At 40.6% G+C, this 21657-nt stretch overlaps 1 protein-coding gene across 1 annotated transcript in view; it reads right to left on the bottom strand.

Moving 5' to 3' along the window:
* Window positions 1-293: 293 nt before the first annotated feature.
* Window positions 294-21657, bottom strand: part of VPS36 (vacuolar protein sorting 36 homolog) — a 25589-nt gene continuing 4225 nt past the window's right edge. Inside the window, exons 4-14 of the mRNA XM_019530002.1 lie at window positions 19931-20045; window positions 18086-18175; window positions 13755-13841; window positions 10772-10804; window positions 10584-10661; window positions 8173-8307; window positions 6305-6370; window positions 5614-5678; window positions 4510-4594; window positions 1394-1470; window positions 294-1307 (exon numbers count right to left, since the gene is read on the bottom strand). Of these exons, the coding sequence (XP_019385547.1) occupies window positions 1211-1307; window positions 1394-1470; window positions 4510-4594; window positions 5614-5678; window positions 6305-6370; window positions 8173-8307; window positions 10584-10661; window positions 10772-10804; window positions 13755-13841; window positions 18086-18175; window positions 19931-20045 (928 nt within the window). The 3' untranslated portion in view covers window positions 294-1210. The remainder of the gene's footprint in view (window positions 1308-1393; window positions 1471-4509; window positions 4595-5613; window positions 5679-6304; window positions 6371-8172; window positions 8308-10583; window positions 10662-10771; window positions 10805-13754; window positions 13842-18085; window positions 18176-19930; window positions 20046-21657) is intronic.

The following is a 21657-nucleotide window of genomic DNA, read 5'->3' as shown; positions in this document are numbered from 1 at the left end:
CCAGTGACGCTATTGTAGCAAGTACCACATCACTTTTTTCTCTGGGTTATTTATTTTTTTTGCTACTAGGAAATCCCAGTAGCAATTTTTGTCCCCGTGCTGCAAATTTGCAACGAGGCACATTTTCGTGTTCCACGCATACAGTTTGTGGTGGCACAAACTGCGCATGCCCACAGGTGGTGACGCGACCCCCGATTACCGAAAACCGTGAGAGTTTTGGTTCTATATCAAATTCCATAGCCTGAAGACATGCAAGTTAACTAACTGTTTCTCCAAGACAGACACAGGATGGATGTATCTAAGGAATTACGTTTTATTAAAGTGAAAAACAGTTAATGATACCACTGAACAGGATGGAGTAATGGGTAAACCAACTACCCTCAACCTGTCTAAAGGAGTGGGTGGGAAGTCACAAAAGCAGCAACATAATGAACATAATGAAATGAAGGGGGAAGGACAAAAAAAAAAAGAAGGGAAGAAATCTTCACTCACTGTGGTTCTGGGTCAGCATATTTAGCATAAGTTGTAACATAGTATACACCATGTTTTCTAGATTTTCAGATCATAGGTTATTTGCTCTTACTCCCAGGTTATTTATAAGTATAAAGAACTCTGGGATTCTTAATCCCAAATTTGGGATACTCTCTAAAAATGTTTTTACAGTCTTCCGGACAAGGGATCATTGGTTATTTTGTTTTGTATACCTCAGGAAGTACCAGCATCAATCCTCATTTCTGCGGATACGTGTATCTAACATGAAATCATAGAGACACAATATGTGCTGAAGTTGGAGTGTATACAGAAGAATCTCACTTTTTCTGAATTTTGAGAACACACAGGCAGTAAATCAAATGTTCTTCGTGCTCTGTATCTGTCTTTGCAAACAGACCACAGAGGATATTTCCTTCCTTTTCTTGAAATGGAAAATCAAGTCACATATCAAGTAAAGTATGTATGACAGCTATCCAATTTGAGATAATAACACGATTCTGACTCTGGGGTTCCTATTACCTGCTGGAGGGCCCTTCTTCATTCCTACAGGATCACTCAGCATTTGAAATACCTGAGGACTGTTCTACCTCACAATATGCATCATTGTCACAGTTTGATTAATAAAACAAAATCTTAAAATCAGGACTATCTGAAGAGCTTTATCTCTCTGATCCCTTGTGTTTAGTGATTACATGATAAATAGGCATGAACTACAAAATCATTCACTTTGTGTCATAAATAGATTTGGATAGAATCGCAAGCCTTCCACTGAATCGTCTCTGCAAAGATGTCCCATCTTTTCAGCTAGAAGCAGCCTGGAGAAAAAGAAAGAATGTTTGTAATATCAGTTAAGGAAAACATGCTGATCAAAAAGGTATTACAAATTATCCGTATTATTTACCTCTCTTTGGCCAAAAGAACAGACATTCCCACCAGCTTGGCAAATTCTTCAGCTGTGAGAGAACCCTTTTCAGATACCTATCAAGGAGAAATTTAAAGCATTAAGATTGCATTGATGTTTTCCTCTCTACTACTGAATGAAACAATTTCTCAATTCCTTTATTACTTTAACCCTGTGAACTGGAAGTGGGCTAAATTGGTAACAAAACCCTAATGAAAACTAAGAAGTGTATCTGCATTTTCTGTTAAAAAAATAAGCAGTTTCTTTCCATTATATCAATTAGTGCCCTGACAACTTGTTGAATATGAAAAAGAACAGGAGTTACTAAAACAAATGACATTACAAAGCATTTTTTTTCCAGACTCTCTGAAAAGATATCCTAGGAGAAGTGGGTGGGTAAGTTAATATAGCCCAGAGACAGCAACACAGATGTGCAATCAGTATTTACACTGCACAACCACAGTAAGCAATTTTGTAAATGATGACATTTAGGCAAGGAACTAAAAGGCAGCAGAGTTGGAGGACTCATCAATTTAGAAATTGTAGTCACTCATGAAGAAAGCAGAAAATTGGAGCTGATTAATTTAAATAGCTCACTCCCAATACCAACTTCTGAAAACTACCATTCTTCCCCAAGTCTCAGGATTTAAGTATAGGAGAAGGGATGGTTTCTTGCTAATAAATTGTTCTGTTCTTTCTCCATTTTTGCAGATCCAAGCAGTTTTCTGTACATAACCAATGCATCTTCTCCTGGCACCCACATAAAATTTGCAGGGTCTTCTTCTGTAGTATCCTCAACAGTTTCCAATTTTGTTGTAGCCTTCTCAGGGCAAACTGGACCTCAAATCTAGGTTTTGTAAAAGCAAACTGCTAAAAGTCAGTGTTATGAGTAGTTTGCATAACTTAACATGAACTGTGCATTATTATGATTTTCCTTCTCTAAATGTTAGCCTAATCTGGACTGACTTAACCGTCCACGTATTTTTGCCTTTCTACCTCACCTGCTACTCAAAACATTTAACTTCTCTGAAACCTCAGAGTGAATTCCTTTCCTTTCCCTCAAACATTTTCTGTTACTATATCTTACTGTACACTGGGAAGTTAAGCTAGAGCAGGGGTAAGCAACATTTTTAGGCAGGGTGCCAAAAACACCCACCACCTTGACTTGTAAGATGTTGGAGTGCCAGGGGTGGATGGTGAGGGAGCCACAAGGGACCACATCCTTGTTGTGACAGTGCAGCCCTGGGCTCTTCCCCACGTCCACCCCAAGGCCTTCGCGTGCCATATTCTGGCACCCATACTGGAGGTTGCCTACTGCTGCATTAAAGTGTGCTCCTGGCTTCATGTTTTATCACATCTTTTGCTTTCCCTCTTATTTCAAATTATTTCTCCCCCCACTCCTCACATTTGTTCCCTTGGTATCTTTCTACTTTCATTCACATCTTCTCTAATGCTGCTACTTATGTCTGGGACATCATTTACCTGGATACACTAATATCCAGGTTTATTAATTCAAACCTCATGTGTAAAAAAATATTTGTTTATGAATCCAAAGCCTAGTTTTATGTTAAAAATACGGCCAATCCATTATCTGATCAGCCTGTGTATTATATGGCTAACCTTATTTATAATGTGCTGGCTTAAAATGGAAGTTTCTTGACAAGCAATCCATTTTGTATAACACTGAACAATTTTACTAATGCAACAAACAAATAATGAAATTGACTGAAAATCATCTAGGAACAACAGTAAAACTGACTAGGCAATTTTCAAGAAATGAATTAAAAAATAAAAAATATTTTAGTCTAAATTCTTACTTGTATTATGACATTTCTTTTAAAATTTTGCAAATTTTGACCCCCAGATCCTTTTAATCAAGTAATGTGGTTCTGCAGGTTTGTCTCAATACATTTGGAGGAGTCCACTTCCAAGGTATAATTAATACATCTGGTAGCACTAAATGTCTTTATTTGACAGAATTTCCTTCTTTTATATAGAGTGACTTACTACTGTTTTTCATAAAGTGAGCATATATATGAGCCATGCCCAATACCTTGAAGGGAAAAAAACTCCACCGCAGATGATATGGTAATTCAGTATGAAAACAGCATACGTGACACAAATTACGCAAATCGTACCACCACTTTCTGACTAATCCAGATTACTTTTATGAACTGCCCTTTAAAATGGACAGTTTCTTCACAAACTGGATATAAAATATACATTGCACATACAGGGCACACCCAGATGAGTGTGCACATGTGGTTCATGGTGCTGTAGACCTGTCTGCGTTGCTGCAAATCATACGTGTTGCACATGCAGGCATTAGCAGAACTAATTTGCAGCATGGTGGGTTTTTTTGATACCAGGAGATCCTGGTGTCAAAAGAACCTGCACCAGAAAAAAACCGGGCAGTGCATACGGTAGCAGTGTGCGTTGTCCCAAACTGGAGCCTGGCCAGCCAGAACCAGGCTCAGTTCACTGCCGCTGGAACCCCAGAATGCCCCCAGATAAGGCTGCTTAGGCCAGCCCAGGTGCTAGCCCCAGCCTCTCCTACCTCACCTGGAACATTTCTCCCTAAACTAACGTCACGTGCAGGGGCGTGTTGGGGCAAAAAGCTGCAACATGAATTTGTGCCTCTGCTCCACCCCTCCCCTCCCCCGTGGCAACCACACGCCCCTGACTGTGGGAACAATGGGCTGTTATCATACCAAACCAAAACAAACAATCTATACCTACATTTAAAATTTTTCAGATTTTAAAACACGTGGTTCACAATCCGAAATGCAATTTTGCTAATTTATGGGACCTAACACAAATAAGATGTTCCTCCTATGCAAACGGTTTGGAGAAAGATTTAAGGTAATGAAGTTTGAAAACCCTTCTAAAGAGACTTGCTCCTTAGGCAGTGACCAGTGACTAAAATTAATGTCTGCATAGCAAACTGGAGATGAAAAGTACTATTAACTATAGAAGTATTATTGTTACATGATCTTGCCAGCACAGAATTCTGTACTTCAAAAGATCAAAAGGAAATCCTGAACCTTAAGCTTTACACCTAATGTGCCTAAGTTTCTCTAGCAGACAGATTAGTGAAGGAAATGAGGGTCACATACTGTTTCTAAAGCAGAAGCAACCATTTCCTCTTCATTGTGAGATTGGAGTTCAATTACCATCACACCACTGTCAAACACACAAAGTCTGAAATCAAAACAGAAAGACAACACAGCTAAAAATGTGTGTATTAATGACCTGTAGTATCTTCCTAAACTAATTAAATAAAATCATAAGAATATTTGATATAACAGGTAACTGAACTGAGTAAAGAGATGTATTAATGTTCCACCAAAGTTTGTTTCAGTCTGAAAATATCAAATGTAGTCAATTGGTAAAAGAAAAATAGCAACTTAAAACATATTTTTAATTTGAAATGATCACATAATTTAGCTTTCATTAAATGTGAGCGGACCATGCTCAGACTATATACTGATGGTGGAGTTATTCAAGTTTTGGTGCAATTAAACACCTCTTCAGAGAAACCTTCTGTTAGGCTACAGGGACAGCATCTATAGACAGGAAATACGGTCCAGTAGTGAGGATGCTAGACTGAGACAAAGGATCTACACCAGGAGTGCAAAATGCAGCCCGCCAGGCCATTCTATCCAGTCTGCGGGGCCCCTAAAAAATTTAGAAAATTAGTATTTATCTGCCCGGCTGCCTGTCATGTGGCCCATTGATGGCTTGCCAAAAATCAGTAAGTGGCCCTCTGCCCAAAATAATTGCCCGCCCCTGACCTACACTCAATTCCCTGATCCTCTCCTCTGCACACTCTTTGTGTAACATGCACAAATAGTTTAAACCAAGTTGCTTAAATGCATTTAAGGTTCCTGCATGCTTCAGGGGATCTGGGCCACAGTTTTTCTGTCTCAGTTCCTCATGTGGAGCACATATGTATCTACACTTACAGTGAAAAAGGATCAATAAAAATTGAAGAGTGGAACACACTCAAAAACTAGAGCAGTGAGGACCACAGAAGTAGAGTTAACCGTCACTTTTTACCTATCAAATTTAAAATATACTAAATAAAATGCTGATATACGTCTACATTTTGCATCAAAATGATTTTGAAGGACGGCCATTTAAGAATAGCTAATTTTGTTCAAAGAACTGCAGGATTCATGACCACTTTTTTATAGAAATACCTTGAAGACAAATCTTACCTTATGGGTAATTTCAATGACACTAACATCTTACACGCATTTACTAAATCTTCAGGTGAAAGTAACTATTTAAAAAAAAACAAACAACACAACATATTTACTCACACTTTATATGGTATATACTCTTGTGTGCATTAAGAAACAAAATGAACAATTCTAAATACAAAAATAGTAGCATGTACAGGTATGTAGTGGAAGACAGTTTTTGGACTGATTTCTTCATGTCATTCCTTATTTTTTCTAAGCCTTTTAACTCTCTTTTCCAGTTTCTCATTAGTTTTCTTTATATTCTCTCTCATTGTGGCTTCTCTCTTGAAATACTTTATTTCATTAATATTTTCTCCTTTCTTTTAGGATTTAAAAATCTGTCCCTTTAGTGTTCTTTCATATGAGGACAGACTCCCCCTTTTCAGATGTTTTGTTTTCTCATGCTGGCTTTCATCCTCCTTTCTTGGCATTACAATAGTGCCGCTTCAGTATGACATACGATGGAGGAGGGTGAAGAGTAAACAATGGAGGGGAGGGAAAAGGGAAGGAAGAACACACCTCAACGTTTTTCATTACAAGACTGGCAAAACATTCATCATTTTATGTCATTAGGGGGAGAGTCTGATTTATCTGACACTTGTTCTTTGAAGTAGTTTAGCAGGCAGAGTTTGTCAAAATAAATATCAGTGAATCAGTTCATTACCTCCAATCCTCGAGCACGATTTACAAGACAGTAAACCTCTGTAAGTGACATGATTCCCCCTCGTTCCTGTGAAAACATGAAACTGCTAAGTGAGGTATTATTTATCTAAAACAGAAATGTCAAAGATATGGCCTGCAGGATGGATCCGGGTCCTGGAACTCTACAATTCAGACTGACTCTACATACCACATACAGAGCATACCAGCCCTGGCTCCGCTCACTACATGTGGTGCATAGAGCTATTCTGGCAAACGCTACATGCAGCATGCAGGGCTGGACCCAGTGCTACAGGCACTGCATGCAGCACAGGGGGCTGGTCCAAGGTGTGTGCTGCATGCAGTGCCCAGCTGGGCTAGCCCTATATGCTAGTTTTGGAGCTGGTCCAGATCAGGTCCATAGATCAGCCCCATGCATCAAAGCCAGTACACAGGACTGGGTTGGCGTGGGCGCTATATGCAGCATGTGCCCTATGAGATCTCTAAGTTAGGTATTATTTATCTAGAACAGGAGTATCAAAGATATGGCCTGCAGGATGGGTCCATGTATGAGCTCTGAACAAACGGGCTGGTGCATGCTGCACACTGTGCTGGTTAGGGGCTCTCACTGCACGAGGTGCCCATGCTGACTCTGGTGTGTGGGGCTGGTTGGTGGCTTGAATTGGCTTGCAGACTGGCCATGGGTTGCACCTGATTTAAAACATATAGCATGCTATCTTGCATATGCTTGAACGGTTGAAAGCACTAATTGGTGTATGAAAGATCAAGCAGGGAATTTAAATTATATGCTTGAATCAAAAAGCTCCACAGACAAGACCAAGTACTCTGAAATTACAGGTCAGTGTTCAAATTGTATCTCTCTAATAATTTCCAAATCATCAGCTCTAAAATTCAAGGACTGCAAATTATTTCAAGGTTTAAAAACATGTTAGGCTAAGAGAACAGTGTTATTATACTAAATCTACGAACAAATTAAATCAAGTTTTAACTTTAACGGAAAGTGAAAATCTAACAGGTAGCATGCAAGTTTCTTTCTCTCTCACTCTCTGCCCTCCTCCACACCCCCCGAGCCCTCCAAATGCATATGCCTGTTTTCAGATAGTCAAGGCAGTTTATATTTTTACAGTAAGCTCAACCCAAATTTTGTAGCGAGGACTCTGGGTTCTATGTGAATGCAGCGGAAGGTCTGCAGCAGCTTTAGATAAATTAAAAAGGGAAGCTTTATTGATTATAAAAAAAATTATAAAATCTGTATAGTAGCATGTGTTGAGACAGAGACCTTTTTAAAGTTAATAGTCTAATAGTCGTTTTTAGGGATTAGAGTCAATATCCCAAGGCACATAACTAAGAATCCTTGTCACTAAGCACATATAACCACAACAACAAACAACAGGGCCTCTTGCCCCTCTGTACTGAAGAAGACAACCCTTAATTGGCTTATATGCTCTTCACATTTTCAAAACTGGTATCACAACCATAAGTTATAAAGAAGGATTAGGGGTCCCCCCCAAAATAAGAGCTTAAATTTGATGACAAAACATGAACACTGCAACTGCAAAATATACAAGAGCCTACAAACAGGAAACAGACTGCTGAGTGCAAATTTTGAAGAAGTGCCCCACATAGTACATCCTTTTTAGGATGAGAAACCAGTACCACAAATTAACTCCATGTAATACTTTAAGTACTCAGCCCTGTAAGAGAACCAGCATTCTAAAGAGGCAAAGAGAAGCCTCCTCTAAAATAATAGTATGACCTTTCATATTTTGAAGCATGAAACCTTAGGAGGCATATTCTCAAGATCCACAATCATGGAAACACGTTTGCATTGAATATCGTCAACATGCACAGAAAAAACAACAGGTACTTTACCTCTAACGGTGCCTGTAGGATGCCAGCTAGTTGTTTTGCCAGTTGCATATGGTAATATGTACCAGATCCATAGGTTTCCCTGGTGACTGGATTAGCTATACCCATGCTCAATAAATAGGATTTAAACCTGATAGTCTAAACAAAAAGAAAAACAAGTTTCATCAGTAACTGTACAGTTCTATGTTTTTTTGCTTAAACCTTTATTCCTATAATGGATTTTGGTGTACTACTGTGAGACTAGAAAATAAACAAACATCAATTATTAGGAACAATATATAATTCATCAAAATGGAAGCAAGCTCAAACCCTGAAGTTTTTAACAATTTACAGGGGACTTATTAATCAGGAAGGAAAAGAACAAAAGTCACCACCCTCTACATCAGTGGTCTCCAAAGTGGGGTGCGCAAGACAATCCATTGGGGTGCGGGAAGAAAATAATAATATATTTTTTAGTGAGAGCAAAAAGATTTTTGTACCATTATATAATTTATAAATAAATAAATAAATAAATAAATAAATATTTGAGCACACACCCCAATATATATATATTTTTACTGATAGGGATGCACAATCAAAAAAGTTTGGAAACCGCTGCTCTACATAATGGAGTCAACCTCTCTAGCTGTTTTTAAACCAAACAAGGGAAAAAGGATAGACGTTAAGGGTGTTTGCAGATGCAAAAAAACCCCCAAAAAACACCACATTTTTTTTTAAATGGTGCTTTACTTGAAATTTGGTGCGTTCGTGTGCCAAGCCCCACATGTGCCCAGAAGAGGCAGCATATTACTTCAACCCGGCTTGCCTGACATCTGTGTAGATTGGGCGCTTCAGTGGGGGTTTTTGGGTGCTTTTCTCTTTTAGCTAAAAGTGCCAAAAAGCCCCACTGGAGCATCTGGTCTATAAAGACACTGCAGAGCTGGACTGAAGTAACGTGTTGCTTCTTCTGGTAAAGCACTTTTTTGGTGTGATTTTTTAGCTTCCGCAAGCAGCCAAAAACTCTGTAATAACTTCAGATCACTAGTTACATCTGAAGCAAAGGCCTCTGACTAAAGCAGGCTTGCCCAACATGCGACCTGCGGGCTACCATGTGGCCCGCCAAGCCATTTTCTGTGGCCCAAGATCTCTCACTCAGGACAGGAGGGTGGAGGAGTGGAGGGGAGCTGCTCACCCCTGCGGGGCGGGCTTGTGTGACCTCCCACATCATGTGAGCCGGGTCCCATCGCTGCCCCGAGGGCTGCCCCGGCTGTGCCTGATGGGTTAAGCTGAGGACAGTGCCCACTTTTAGTTGTCTCTGGCTCAGCCCCTTGCCCCGGCGTCCTGCCCGCCTCCTAGGACCTGCCAGGCTTGGCCGTGGGGCAGGAATGGGATGCAGCACCTGGCACAGGCAGTTGGCAGGGCAGCCCCGAGGGGGCCTTGGCAGGTGGGGTCCTGGCATGACCTCTGTGGGGCGAGGCGGTGGGAGCTGGTGTCTGCCAGGCCCCACGCTCTGGGCTCGCAGCGCTGAGGCCACTGGGGCTGTGTGCATGGACAGCTGGGCACCATGGTGAGCAGGGCCGTGTGGGCGGGCGAGCGAGGGGCTGTGCTGCTCGGGGGTGGCCTGGGGGGGAAGAGGGATTGTCATTCCCTGCAACTGGGCTGGGCACTGCTCTCCTGCCATGGCAGCTGCCTGTGCCCTCCCAAGGGCCATTTGCCTTCACTGCAGGAAAGCGTGGAAGAGCGGAGCGGCCCGTGTTCCCCTGAGGCCTTCCTCTGCAAGGAGCCGCCATGGGCAGACCAGGCCTGAGACCCTGCCCCAGGCTGGGAACTGGCTTCGCTCCTGCAGTTCCACCATCTCCTGTCTCATGCGTTGGCTGGGCCCCAGCCACGTCTGCCCGAGCACTGTCAAACTTTGGGCAGTGGCGTGACTGGGGTGGGCAAGGCCTGGGGAACCAGTGGCATAGGCAGCCCCTTGGTTACATCGGTTTGGTCACATATTTTAACACAGCTGTCAAATATCTTCTGGGGCTGCCTTCAAATGGTGCTCGTAGTAGGCAGAAGGGCGGACCCAGCTGTTGGGATGGCTGGTTCAGGACATCACGTGCTGTAGTTTGTCACTAGCTGAGCACAGGTGGGAGTTTATGCCGGCTTTGCCTTATTTCAGGCTTGTCCAATATATGGCCCCCGGGGTGATAAAATATGAATATGGCTTGCCAGCCCACTGTATGATAAAACATTCATGATCTGGCCCCACATTCAAAAAGGTTGGACACCCCTGGACTAGAGTCTTCTCTCTCTAATGCCTTGAAACTTTTTCATTAAGTAAAAAGAAACAACTGCACATTAATAAAATGTTCCTTATTTGCATTACAGCTACCACCACAGTACCCCTTTAGTTGATATTTCTTTTAATTCCAAAAAGAAAGCTTGCTTACCTCATCTTCTGTGATGTCACCTTGTTTTTCTTTAATTTTGTTAGCTATTGACTTGGATAATTCCACCATTTCCCTGGCCTATCAAGATACACAAGCAAATATATAAACTTTTGGCAGTGCGCATTTGGAGAATCTGGTTAAAAGTTAGATAACTCATAAATTCAGAAACATAAATGATGCATCCATACCTTTACCATTAGTTTACTGAGGTCTTCAAAAGCCTGAAATGAAACATGGACATTGTAAAGTTGTCTGCCTAAAGAAATAAAGTGCTCTAACGACTGAATTTTCCTAATTCTTTTCCCAATTTTCCCAGAATGTCCAAGAGTTCTGACATATATCAGATCACCTAATATTTCAAACAATATATCATTAATAATAATTATTTATGTAATAATGCATACAATTATGTTATACAATTATGCTCCACATGACGGTTACTTTTCCTTCCCAGGGATCACAAGATCAAAATTAGAAAAGAAAAAAGTATACAAGAAAATATTAAGTCCCTACAATTTTCTGTATGGACGGAATTTACTAAATTTTTACTTGATACTGATGTACAAATGCATATTGGAGGAAAGCTAATAAGAGATCAAATTCAACAAGGTTACTTACCCCTCCCCACACCAAAAATAGGTATATGATTTATGTTTCCTACAAATATATGTATTTCTGGCCAGAAAAGAGCCAACAGTCCAGTTTTTGAAATGTTCATAATGACATCACAATATCAGCATTAATGGTATGTGTTGCTAAGACAGAAGGACAGCAGTCTATTTGGAATCACCAATGGAAATGGTATGCTAGGTTCATTTAAAAGTACTTTTAATGGAAGAAGCAATCCTTTGAAAATTATTAATTGACAAAAACCCATGCATATATACATCTTACTCAGGGAAGCATTTATGAATACAGATGTGTAACTGAGTTAAATTATATTACAAAAAAAAGTCTCAGTTAAAGCTAGGTTAAACTCAGGTCCAACAAGTGAACTATTAGATAAAAGGCACCCCCTGATAAAATAGGTAATTGCTTGACCTAATAAGACAAATGATGTAATAAAATAAGTGGAAAATAACAGTATTTCTGTGAAATATCAGATTTCCACTGTAATGAGTACTTATGGAATTTGATAAAGAACAAATGTTTGTATTTCAATTATTTTTTAAACACTATGAATTTTTAAAAGGAAAAGTTATTTTAACCAACTTGTGGAAGTCACAAATACATCATTTATGCTCTAAAGACCACAAATCAGACATAGGAGAAAAATGAAATACTTATTTCATTTAAAGGAAATTATATCAACAAAAATAATAAACTACTGTTACCAAGACAGAGACATTTAAAGTTCCATATCTCTTTTTTAAAAGTACTTTTTCAACGATTTACTCATTTGCCAAATTCAGTAATTTACAATACATCCCCCCAGTCACTAGTTAGAATTAGGGACATTCTAATGTATTTTAATACTGTATCAAATAAAAACTCTACCCAGGATTTTAGCAATCTCAGTAATATTCATGGAAATATCACACATCTGAAAAACCTTGGATTTAGCTAATACATGGTAAGTTGTGTATTAATTCCCTCTGACCAATTCACTCAGGGTTAGCCTGAAAACAAAGGGGAATGTGCACACACCTAACAGGAACTTCCTCAGATAAACAAAAGGCTAAAGAACTGGATTCTTATCAGCAGTGAACAGCAGATGCAGGAAATCTTTTTCTGGAACCCAGGGCACCATTTTTAAAGCAAATCATTTATAACATTTAAAGCTGGAGGAAGTCAGGATTTCACAAATCCTGCTTCTTCTGTGCTCATACCACACACACAAAAGGACTTCTTTTAATTCCTGTCAAAGTCACAGAGGAAAAAATAACCAAACAATATCTTTTGAACCACACACACAGCTTCATTTATTACACTGTACATAAAAGAAAAAACATCTTTAATGCTTGCAATAACTGAAGGATCATACTATTCACAAAGTAGGTAAAAATTTCTGGCAAATCAGCTCTGAAAGATTTCTTTTTATTTTGATGTACTGTGAGGATCACAGATGTTTCCTATTCAGGAATTATTTAGTAATGAGTTAATTTGTGACAAACTTTGATGCTTAAAAAGTAATCTTTATTACTCAGACAGATCAAGTCTATTTTCTCTTTTAAGACAGTCTCCTGCTTGGGATATCCATTAGCTGTTTTGTTGAAATGACTTCTGGTACAGAAAGAAGAGTGCAGAGGAGGGAGGATCAACATTCTATTGCTCACTACACATCATTCATATCTTGGCCAAACAGTTTTGCAGAGATTTCTATAAAATCTTATTATTGTTGTGTGTGTTATTGTACATATTGCCATAATCATAAAACAGATGGATTTAAAAACTGAAAAATGAATGTTAGACATAAATGAGCTGTAAATTTACTGTACTGTATTCTTTGAATATAGAAAAAATCTTAGACCAAAGGATCTTCTAAATCACTGATTCTCAAACCAAAGTGTTGCAGCACCCTGGAGTGCCTTAAGATAATTTCAAGGGCAACACACAATGTTAGCACTGTTAGGTGTGCAAACATAATTCACAAAATAAATCCAGAGGTTAGGAATTTATAGTGTTAAAAGGACTGTGACTGGGTGTGGTCTTTGAATTATTTGCAGTAGAACTGCTCTTATTTTTCTGTACTAAAGAATGAGTGAAAAATAAGAGTTGACATTTTTGAGGGGCACCCTGAGTCTAAAAAGGTTGAGAATGACTGTTCCAAATAAACATCTAATCCTCAATTAAACTTTAATTAATTAGCTCTTCTTTGAGAGAACAAATATTATTCTGGTTCCTTTCTGCAGAACACTGTTTGTTCTGCTTCTCCCAATGAAAGGCCATTGAACTCTGCCTTTCAACTCTATTGAAATTCATTTTATAAGCACCCAAAAACATTTGGCTTCTAAGAATGTCTTTCCTGAAAGAGATTAAGTGAAATATTCTTAATTACCTTGGATAAGCCTGTTAAATAGAGTACATAACTGTAAAGGATGCCCCTGTAATTAGTGCAGATTTAAAAAACTCTATATAATGAAATATTCACAGCTGCATCCAGAATAAAGTATGAATGAATGAAAAACACTTCTGACAGGTGGCTGGCCTTGAAACTTGAGTAACATTTACCTCAGAAATATTTTTGTCAGTCTCTTTTCTCTTTTCTTCTAATTTCCTTTCAATGCCTACAATTCCTACAGCCCTTATTCTTCCTGCCTGCAAAAGAAAATAGTTTAAACAATCAGAGGGGAAATATTAAATTACCCACCTCACTATGTTACTGTTTATATTTACAGTGGAGGAAAACTTCCCACAAAAGAACTAATCAAATGTAAAGATTGCCAGTGTTACACATTATATTGTTTCCTGAATGACATTCCTGGAGTCAAGGTCATAGTTTATCAATGAACAATGAAAGCTTAGCATGTATAACAGATGTACTGTATGAAGGACACTATCTTAAGTTTTATTTAAATTGTTAATATAATTACAGTACATAACCTATGTCATGCAATACAGAGGCAACTCAATGGCAGCTCAACTCTGGGATAGGGCCAGAGCCACAGGACAACAACAGATGATGCAAAAGGGAAACAAAGATTGCAAACATGCTGAAGGATGTAAATGCAATTCAGAGGGATCTCAACAAATTGGAAAGTTGGGTGAGAGCTAATAGGATGAAGTTCAGTGCAGACAGAGAGACAAGGTGCTACACCTCAGAAGGAATAATCAAGAACATAAATATAAAATGGGTGACACCTGGCTGCACGGCAGCACTACGGAAAAAGAACTGGGAGTCTTCGTGGATCGCAGGCTCAATATGAGGCTGCAGCATGATACATTCACACAAAATGCATTAATAGAAACATTAGGGCTAAGGACAGAAATTATACGTGAACTGGTATAAGTGATTGGAAACTGGTGCAACCTTGTAACACCAGAAGTTCAGTGCATGTAAACCACTTCCTAAATGGCTTAAATGAGTTTAAGATAAGCCTGGATGGATGTAGGATCAGACTTAACCGATTTAGTAGTTAAATAGGTGTACTGAACTTTTGTCTCAGATTCCCAGATTCAAGTTAACTCACAGTCTCCTAGCATCCCAGGATGCTTGGCACCTCTCCCGCATGTTAATTATTTGAGAACTGAGAGCTTCTTGAGCAAATCTGCAGAGGACACAACACTGGAAAGGACTGAGAACATATTGAGGGACAAGAGGATAATTAGAAGGATCTTGACAGATGGGAAAGCTGTGATGGAGCTAACTGGATGAAGTGCAATGGGAACAAATGCAAGGTGCTACACCTCAGGAAGAATAATCAAAAATACAAATACAAAATGGGTGACACTTGGCTGAATTGTAGTATTACAGAGAAGGATCTGGGAGTCTTGGTAGATCACAGACTGCATATGAACCTGCAGTGCAATTCAACTGCACAAAAGGCAAATGAAGTTTTGGGATGCATCCACAGAAGCTTTACATGCAAGATACTGGAAGTGATAATGACTCTCTACTCTGCACTGGTTAGGCCTCATCTAGGACAGCGTACCTAAAACTGTGGTTCGTGACCCAAAAGTGGGTCACAAGAATATATGAAAGGGTCATAAACAAACTTTAAAAGTTATATTCTTTTAAAAGAGAAAAATGTGGGAAACTATGGGTTTCCCCTTGCAGGCTGCCAGAGTTCCCGCCTGTAAGGGGCTGCTTGCAGGTAGATAAGCACAATCAGGCAGGGGGTGCCACATGCATGTGTGCACACACACATGTACATGGCAGCCATGCAGCATGGACAGCAGCTCCCACAGCTCTTTACAGGTCAGTCTATATTGGGTGGGAGGGGCACAGACAATGCATTGCGGGTGCAGGGGGAGGCACATGTACCCCTCCCCTCCAGATTTGTGCACCCACAATGGGCACAGGGCTGCAGTCTGGCTCTGGACCAGCACAAGCAGGAGCTACCTCTGCAGCCCAGCAGGCAGGACCCTGCACAAGGGGAGAGCGGAGCAGTGAGACACACTGCTGGGACCCTTGCACCAGCCATGCTGCCAGCAACAGAAGTAATGGACTGGGGAGAAGAGCGTGTGTGTATGTGGGGAGGCGGGGTAAGGGGGAGCTGTGCTGCCCTCGCCTCCTCCCTCTACCCTCTTGCCATGGCCCAGCTGTTGCCACCACCCCCCTCAGGCCATAGCTCTACCTCAGAGGGGATGTGTGGTGGCAGGCAGTGCAGGTGGCCTGAGGGGAGCAGCGGCCAGGCTATGGCAGTGGGACAGAGCAGAGCCCAGTTTGCAAGCAGCTGGCAGTGGGAGAAGGTAAGGGCAATGCAGCTCCCCCATCTGTTACTCCTCCTGCTACTGGCAGCAGTCTCACTGTCCACACTGGGTCCTGCCTGCTAGGCTGCAGAGGTGACTCCTGCCCATGCCAGTCCTGCCAGGTTGCAGCCCTATGCCTGTTGTGGGTGCACGAATATGGGGGGCATGCACCCCACACACCCACCCCTTGCACCACACACTGGAGGTCTGGGGCCTAGGGGTTGGGGGCAGTGGGTCAGGAGTGAGGGGCACCAGCACAGCTAAGGGGCTATTTTCTACTTAAACTATTTGCTGGGTCAGGACTGGCCAATGTTTACAAATGGGTCCTGGTACAAAAAAGGTTGAGAACCACTTATCTAGAAGATTTAGAGCAGTTTTGGGCTCCACATTTTAAAAAGAAGGTGGAAAAGTTAGAGGGAGTTCAGAGGTGGATGACAAAAGTGATAAATGATTTGGAAGGCAAGTCATACAAGGAGAGGTTGAAGGAAACAGGCATGTTTAGCTTGCAAAAAAAGAGCTTAAGAAGGGGCACGAGAGCAATATTCAAATACCTGAAGGACTGTCTGATATACAGTCTGGCAGCTTGAAGAGCAGTATCTGGCTGGTAAATGTGTTGTGATGGAAGGAGTGGGGGGAGGGAAGAGGCACGGGGGGAGGCAGATCGAGGCCTGTAAAGGAGGGAGGGAGTGGGGCTGGGACAGGTGCTGCCCAGCTAGAGCAGAGTGTGGAGCAGAGCCATGAGCAGCTTGTCCAGGGGGTGTGGCTCCTGCCGCTGCATGCACTCCAAGAGGGCATGTGCCCCCAGATCTGTGCATGGGGTGAGGGCGGGTTAAGGCTGGGGTGGTGTCAGTCTCTTCCCAGTGGGGGTCTCGGCCAGGCTGCACATGGAGCAGTGCTAGGAAAGGGACTATGGGCAGGGCTGCAGCCACCCCAAAATTTGCCATAACTCCCCCAAGCCCCTCCCAGCACCACCACTGCCCATCCCAGGTGCAGCGCAGTCCAGCCCCTCCCCCCGTCAGGAAGAGCTCAGCACAGCCTCGGCTGTCTGCCAAGGCAGGGGGGCATAACTCTCTTCCTTGGATCTCTCAAGTGTATTTTAACAACCTTTGCAGCAGAAGGACGGTGGCTACCGTAGTCTGCCTCCTTTACCTGTGGCAGAATATAGAGTCTTGAGGTTAGGTCAGGGTGACTGTGTAGTTTTGCTAATAGGTTAGTCAATGTATTTGTATAGGATGTTTTGAATAGGGATAAACCTGCCTCAGGCGGGGGGTCAATTTAAATTACTTTGGAAGTTCATTCTAGCCTACTTCTCTATGATTCTAACTGAGATGAGCAGATTCCTTGCTAGTTTAGATGAAACAGGGACAAAGGCGAAGACAACAGACAGTGAGATACAGCAACAAGGAAAGCAGCTCAGTCAGGGGTATCTCAGTCTGATTATATTTAGTTTGGGGAAGATTTCAAAAGTATGTAGCTGGATATGCAACCAATTTGTAAATTACATCATTTTAGCAATGAATGAGTTTATAAATACAAGCCACACACATGTAGAGGTGAAATTTATTTGGAAAATAGAAAGGTTTATAATCTAAAAATACTCAGATAGATCAAGAATGGAGGTAAGTAATTTAACAGGAACACATCTTGAAGAAATTCCCAATAGTAGAAATAATCCACTTAACACGTAGATAACCATGCACTTGACATGTTGCAAACGACTCTACAGCAATGTTAAAGAGTGTGCCTAAATGAAAGGAGTATACTGTTAAGGCTGAAACTCAATCCTTTCTTCTCGTTATGTATTTTATACTGTTGAAGACTGTATACAGAATGGGTGATTATTTTGTTATGTGTTGGAATAATTAGGTACAATTAAGTGCTCAAAAATGGCCCAAACCAAATACTGTAGTAAGTTTTACACCATTAGGAAAGTACTTCCTTACACAAGGTAAAGAGAAGGTTCCCAGTTGTGTCTGCATATGCTTGGACACAATGAAAGGGGCTCAGACCTGAACAAGTGGGAAATGCATAGACGGTGGAGTAGAGGAAGAACAACCTGATGCACAAAGTGGTTATGTGAGCAGCTCTGAACCAACTTGTTCAGTTAAAAGAATCACAGTGCACAAAAAGATCAGTAAGGTAGCAAATACCTGTGCACCCTTGTTAATTTGAAGGCTCTGAGAAACTGGCATGTTCTCCCATCTCCGTTGTGTAATTTCTTCTGATAAGCGCCTATAGAACTGCACATTAAAAAAAAATAGAATAAGGTCACCCTATGCCATTTAGATTGAGTATTATTAACATTTAATTGATCAGAGAAACAAATTTCCCCAAAAAAACAAACACTATAGTGCTTGCATATTCATACTGCACTTTGTATTCATTTTGGAGATCAAACAAACCTATGCATTATAAAAAAAGTTGCAGTAGTTACCAGGTAAGCTTGCCTGACTTATTTCCATCTACAAGCGTCTTGAGATTTATAACTCTTCAAGACATAACAAGATTGCAATTTCTCAGGTTCCTTCTCGATTATAAGTATTTTTTAAAGAAGAAACTTGACACAACTGCCACGAGATTATAAATTACATGCAATTTGTATAACAAAGCCTAAATTCCATTAATTTATTTTGGATTAATGCTAGTTGGCAGTGATAGACTTACTGACAATGATCTTCTGGATGCTTAAGATGGATTCAATTCTATCACCATCATTTTTCAATATGCATGAAACTGCTCAGGTTTTTATAAAACAGCATGATCAGCAGACCAACTCAGAGACCCATCAGGGATAATGCAGCTGTCACTCTCCATACCACCACATTCCCGTTGTATGGAGTCTTGTTGCAAACGCAGTTTAGTAGAGGTAGCTTGAGTGGTGGCAGTAATAACCCCCATGATTCCCTGAGCTGACATAGCAGCTCAGGCAGCTTTGGGGGTTAATACTGCTGCTGCTCACCCAATGCCAGAGGTGAGTCCAGCTCCAACCCACAAGAAGCCCCATGGTCTGGATCCAGTCCAGTGGGCCAAACAAATTTGAGGCCCCTAATCTACAACAGTGGTGACCAAATCTGTGGCTCACAGGCACGTTGCCTGCAAGACCATATACTGCTGCTCATAGTACTGGAAATGTTGCTTTCTACACATACAGGTTTCTTCAGGTTGACAAGGAAAGCAATGTATAAGATTGCTTGTAGTGACCTACTTGCTCAGTACTATTGACCATGAGCCAATAAGGCTGGGGACCACTCCTGTTCAGTGTGTCAGAATCTCTTAGTAAGCATCTATATTGCAGAATTCTCCCTTTCCCTACGTACTCTGGAGTTAACCTGTGGCATTGTTTTAGTTTCCCTTTTAACTTTGTGTATGAAGGACATATGCTAATTTTTGCATTTGTGGGGACATTTTCCCACTGAAGCACAGTTTACCTAGGATACATTGCTCAAGTAAGAATTACGGGCTTAAATTAGGTTTCCTTGGAGTGTTTTGGACTCTCAACCATATTACTTACTCAACATGTATATAGGATACACTTAATTTTTTTCTAGTTCTGAAACAATAAAAAGGAAATTGCTTAGAGGTTAAATGACTGCTGAAAAAGAGGTTGCTTGCTCTTATGTTTCCTATTTATAAAATAGGAAAATACAAAAATCACTGACCAAAAGCTTCATTTATTTTGTTAAATAGTCCCAACATATCTTAAAACAACCAAACTATTTTCTAAACTACTGTAATATCTAATTAGAAATCTAAAATGAGACCTAAGATACTTTAAAATAATAACATAAATGTTACTGTGAATTATATTTTCCAATGTTTGGGACAGTATTTCTACAGTATTCATGTGTCTATCAAAACTTGATAATAAGCCTTATTCATAACACAGGATGACAAAGTAAAAAAGCTCACAGCCCAAAAACAAATAGTATCAACAGTACAGGGTGAGCAGAAATATTTGTCTCCCTTCTCACTTATTTGAGTGTATGTAAATTTACCTCAATCTGACCATGTTCTTTGAAGGAAAGTTTGATGTAGGAATATATGCTGCTCTGGAATGGACCAGGATCTTTGTTTGAAGAAGTTGGGTGCAGATGAACCACAATTTTGGCACTAAAGAAAGATATAGGGAGAAAAATGGGAGGAAGAAAAGGTTTTCTCCTGTATTTATAAAAATATATTTCTTAAACATGCAAGTCAGATTTAAGAATTTAACCTAGTTCTGTATTAATTACCCCATCAAAAATTTAGGCTTTAATAGTATTTTATTAATAGATTGATAAGAACAGAATACTTTATATCTTTACCTTTAAAAAGGTAACAACAGTAGCCCCTAAAATGTGAAAGGCTTCACTAATGCTAAAACATACATGCGTATCAATTTTTAGAAAGGAAATGTGACTTAAATTTTACGAGTTATAAGAACAAGAACTTCTGAAAACGAATACAAGCTGCACACTAACTGTCAGGTGGTGCATTTGATCAAGGTGTTGACCTGCAACCTAAGTCCCAAAGGCTTTGTAGTGACTCCTAACAGCTGCCAAAACATATTAACTTTGTCATGTGAAAACACAAAGGTTTCAATGTCATGTTTAACTTTTCTCATCTGTGTATGTCATTGAAGAACACCATGTGAATCCATCCAAAACCAACACTCTAAGTGAACATGTGTTGAAACAACATAGTATGGTACGATACTGAAGAGCAAAACAACTCTTGAAACAATGCTGTTTTTGCAAATATAACAGCTGAATCTCATTTTATTATATTAAATCTATTATTCCTGTCCTGTTTTACAAACACACACACTTTTCCATGTTAGATCTCCCAAAGCTGCTTTATGCTTGTAACAATTGGCTGCCAAGGGGCTGAAGCTACACAATGTGAAATTCAGGCCACAGATGGAAGCAGAGGTAGATCAGACATACTTCTTCATAAAAGCTTTCTCTTCTCATGGTAATGTCTGTATTGTTTCATAATACTCTAATTATCTTCAAAGTGAGACAGCTTTCATGAGCCTCCTGTAAGGCCTCAGCTAATGGTTTCCCCAAGCAGTTAGCTGGTATTGGGGTAAGCTACATCAGTTGCCATCTGAGTATGGTTCTTACCCCCAACCAGTTTTAAACACTAAAGCTGCAAATAGAGGTTGCCTTTCTGCCACCATAAACATTTTTATGGAGGCAAATAGATGTTGATGCCCCGGTCATGCCACAAAAGCCCAAAGTTGTGGCTATGACAGTGTAGCTTGTGCTACCTTTTTAAAGAGGACATATGTTTGCTTGTGGCATGAAAGTCCAGGCAGCCTGGGGCTTCATTTATTCCTTGGGCTTCAGGGGCCTAATTGCATGACAACAGCCTTGAATGCCTTGTTTCACCCTGTGGCACATGTCCTTGAGGCTTTCCTCTATGTGTTTGCAGACATGCACCCTACGAATCTCCTGCAGGATCAGGCCCATCCACTCCTGCAGACACACCCCAGAAATTCCCTTGCAGATATGGAACAGAAAACTCAGCGTGTTCTCCTCCTTGCACATGTTGGGCACAGCAGCACGAAATGCCCTGTAGGGGATTCCCAGCATGCATTAGTTTTATGCTACCACATTCCAGGTTAGAGTATAATCTGCAAGCGCAGAGGGTAGGACTTTCATAGATTTCATAGACATTAGGGCTGGAAGGGACCTCGGGAGATCATCGAGTCCAGCCCCCTGCCCAAAGGGCAGGAAGT

The sequence above is a fragment of the Crocodylus porosus genome, unplaced genomic scaffold (assembly GCF_001723895.1).
Source record: "Crocodylus porosus isolate Cpor-Errol unplaced genomic scaffold, CroPor_comp1, whole genome shotgun sequence".
Lineage (NCBI taxonomy): Eukaryota > Metazoa > Chordata > Crocodylia > Crocodylidae > Crocodylus > Crocodylus porosus.
Note: the sequence above shows the minus strand (reverse complement) of the source record. Positions and strands in the feature narration are given on the sequence as shown.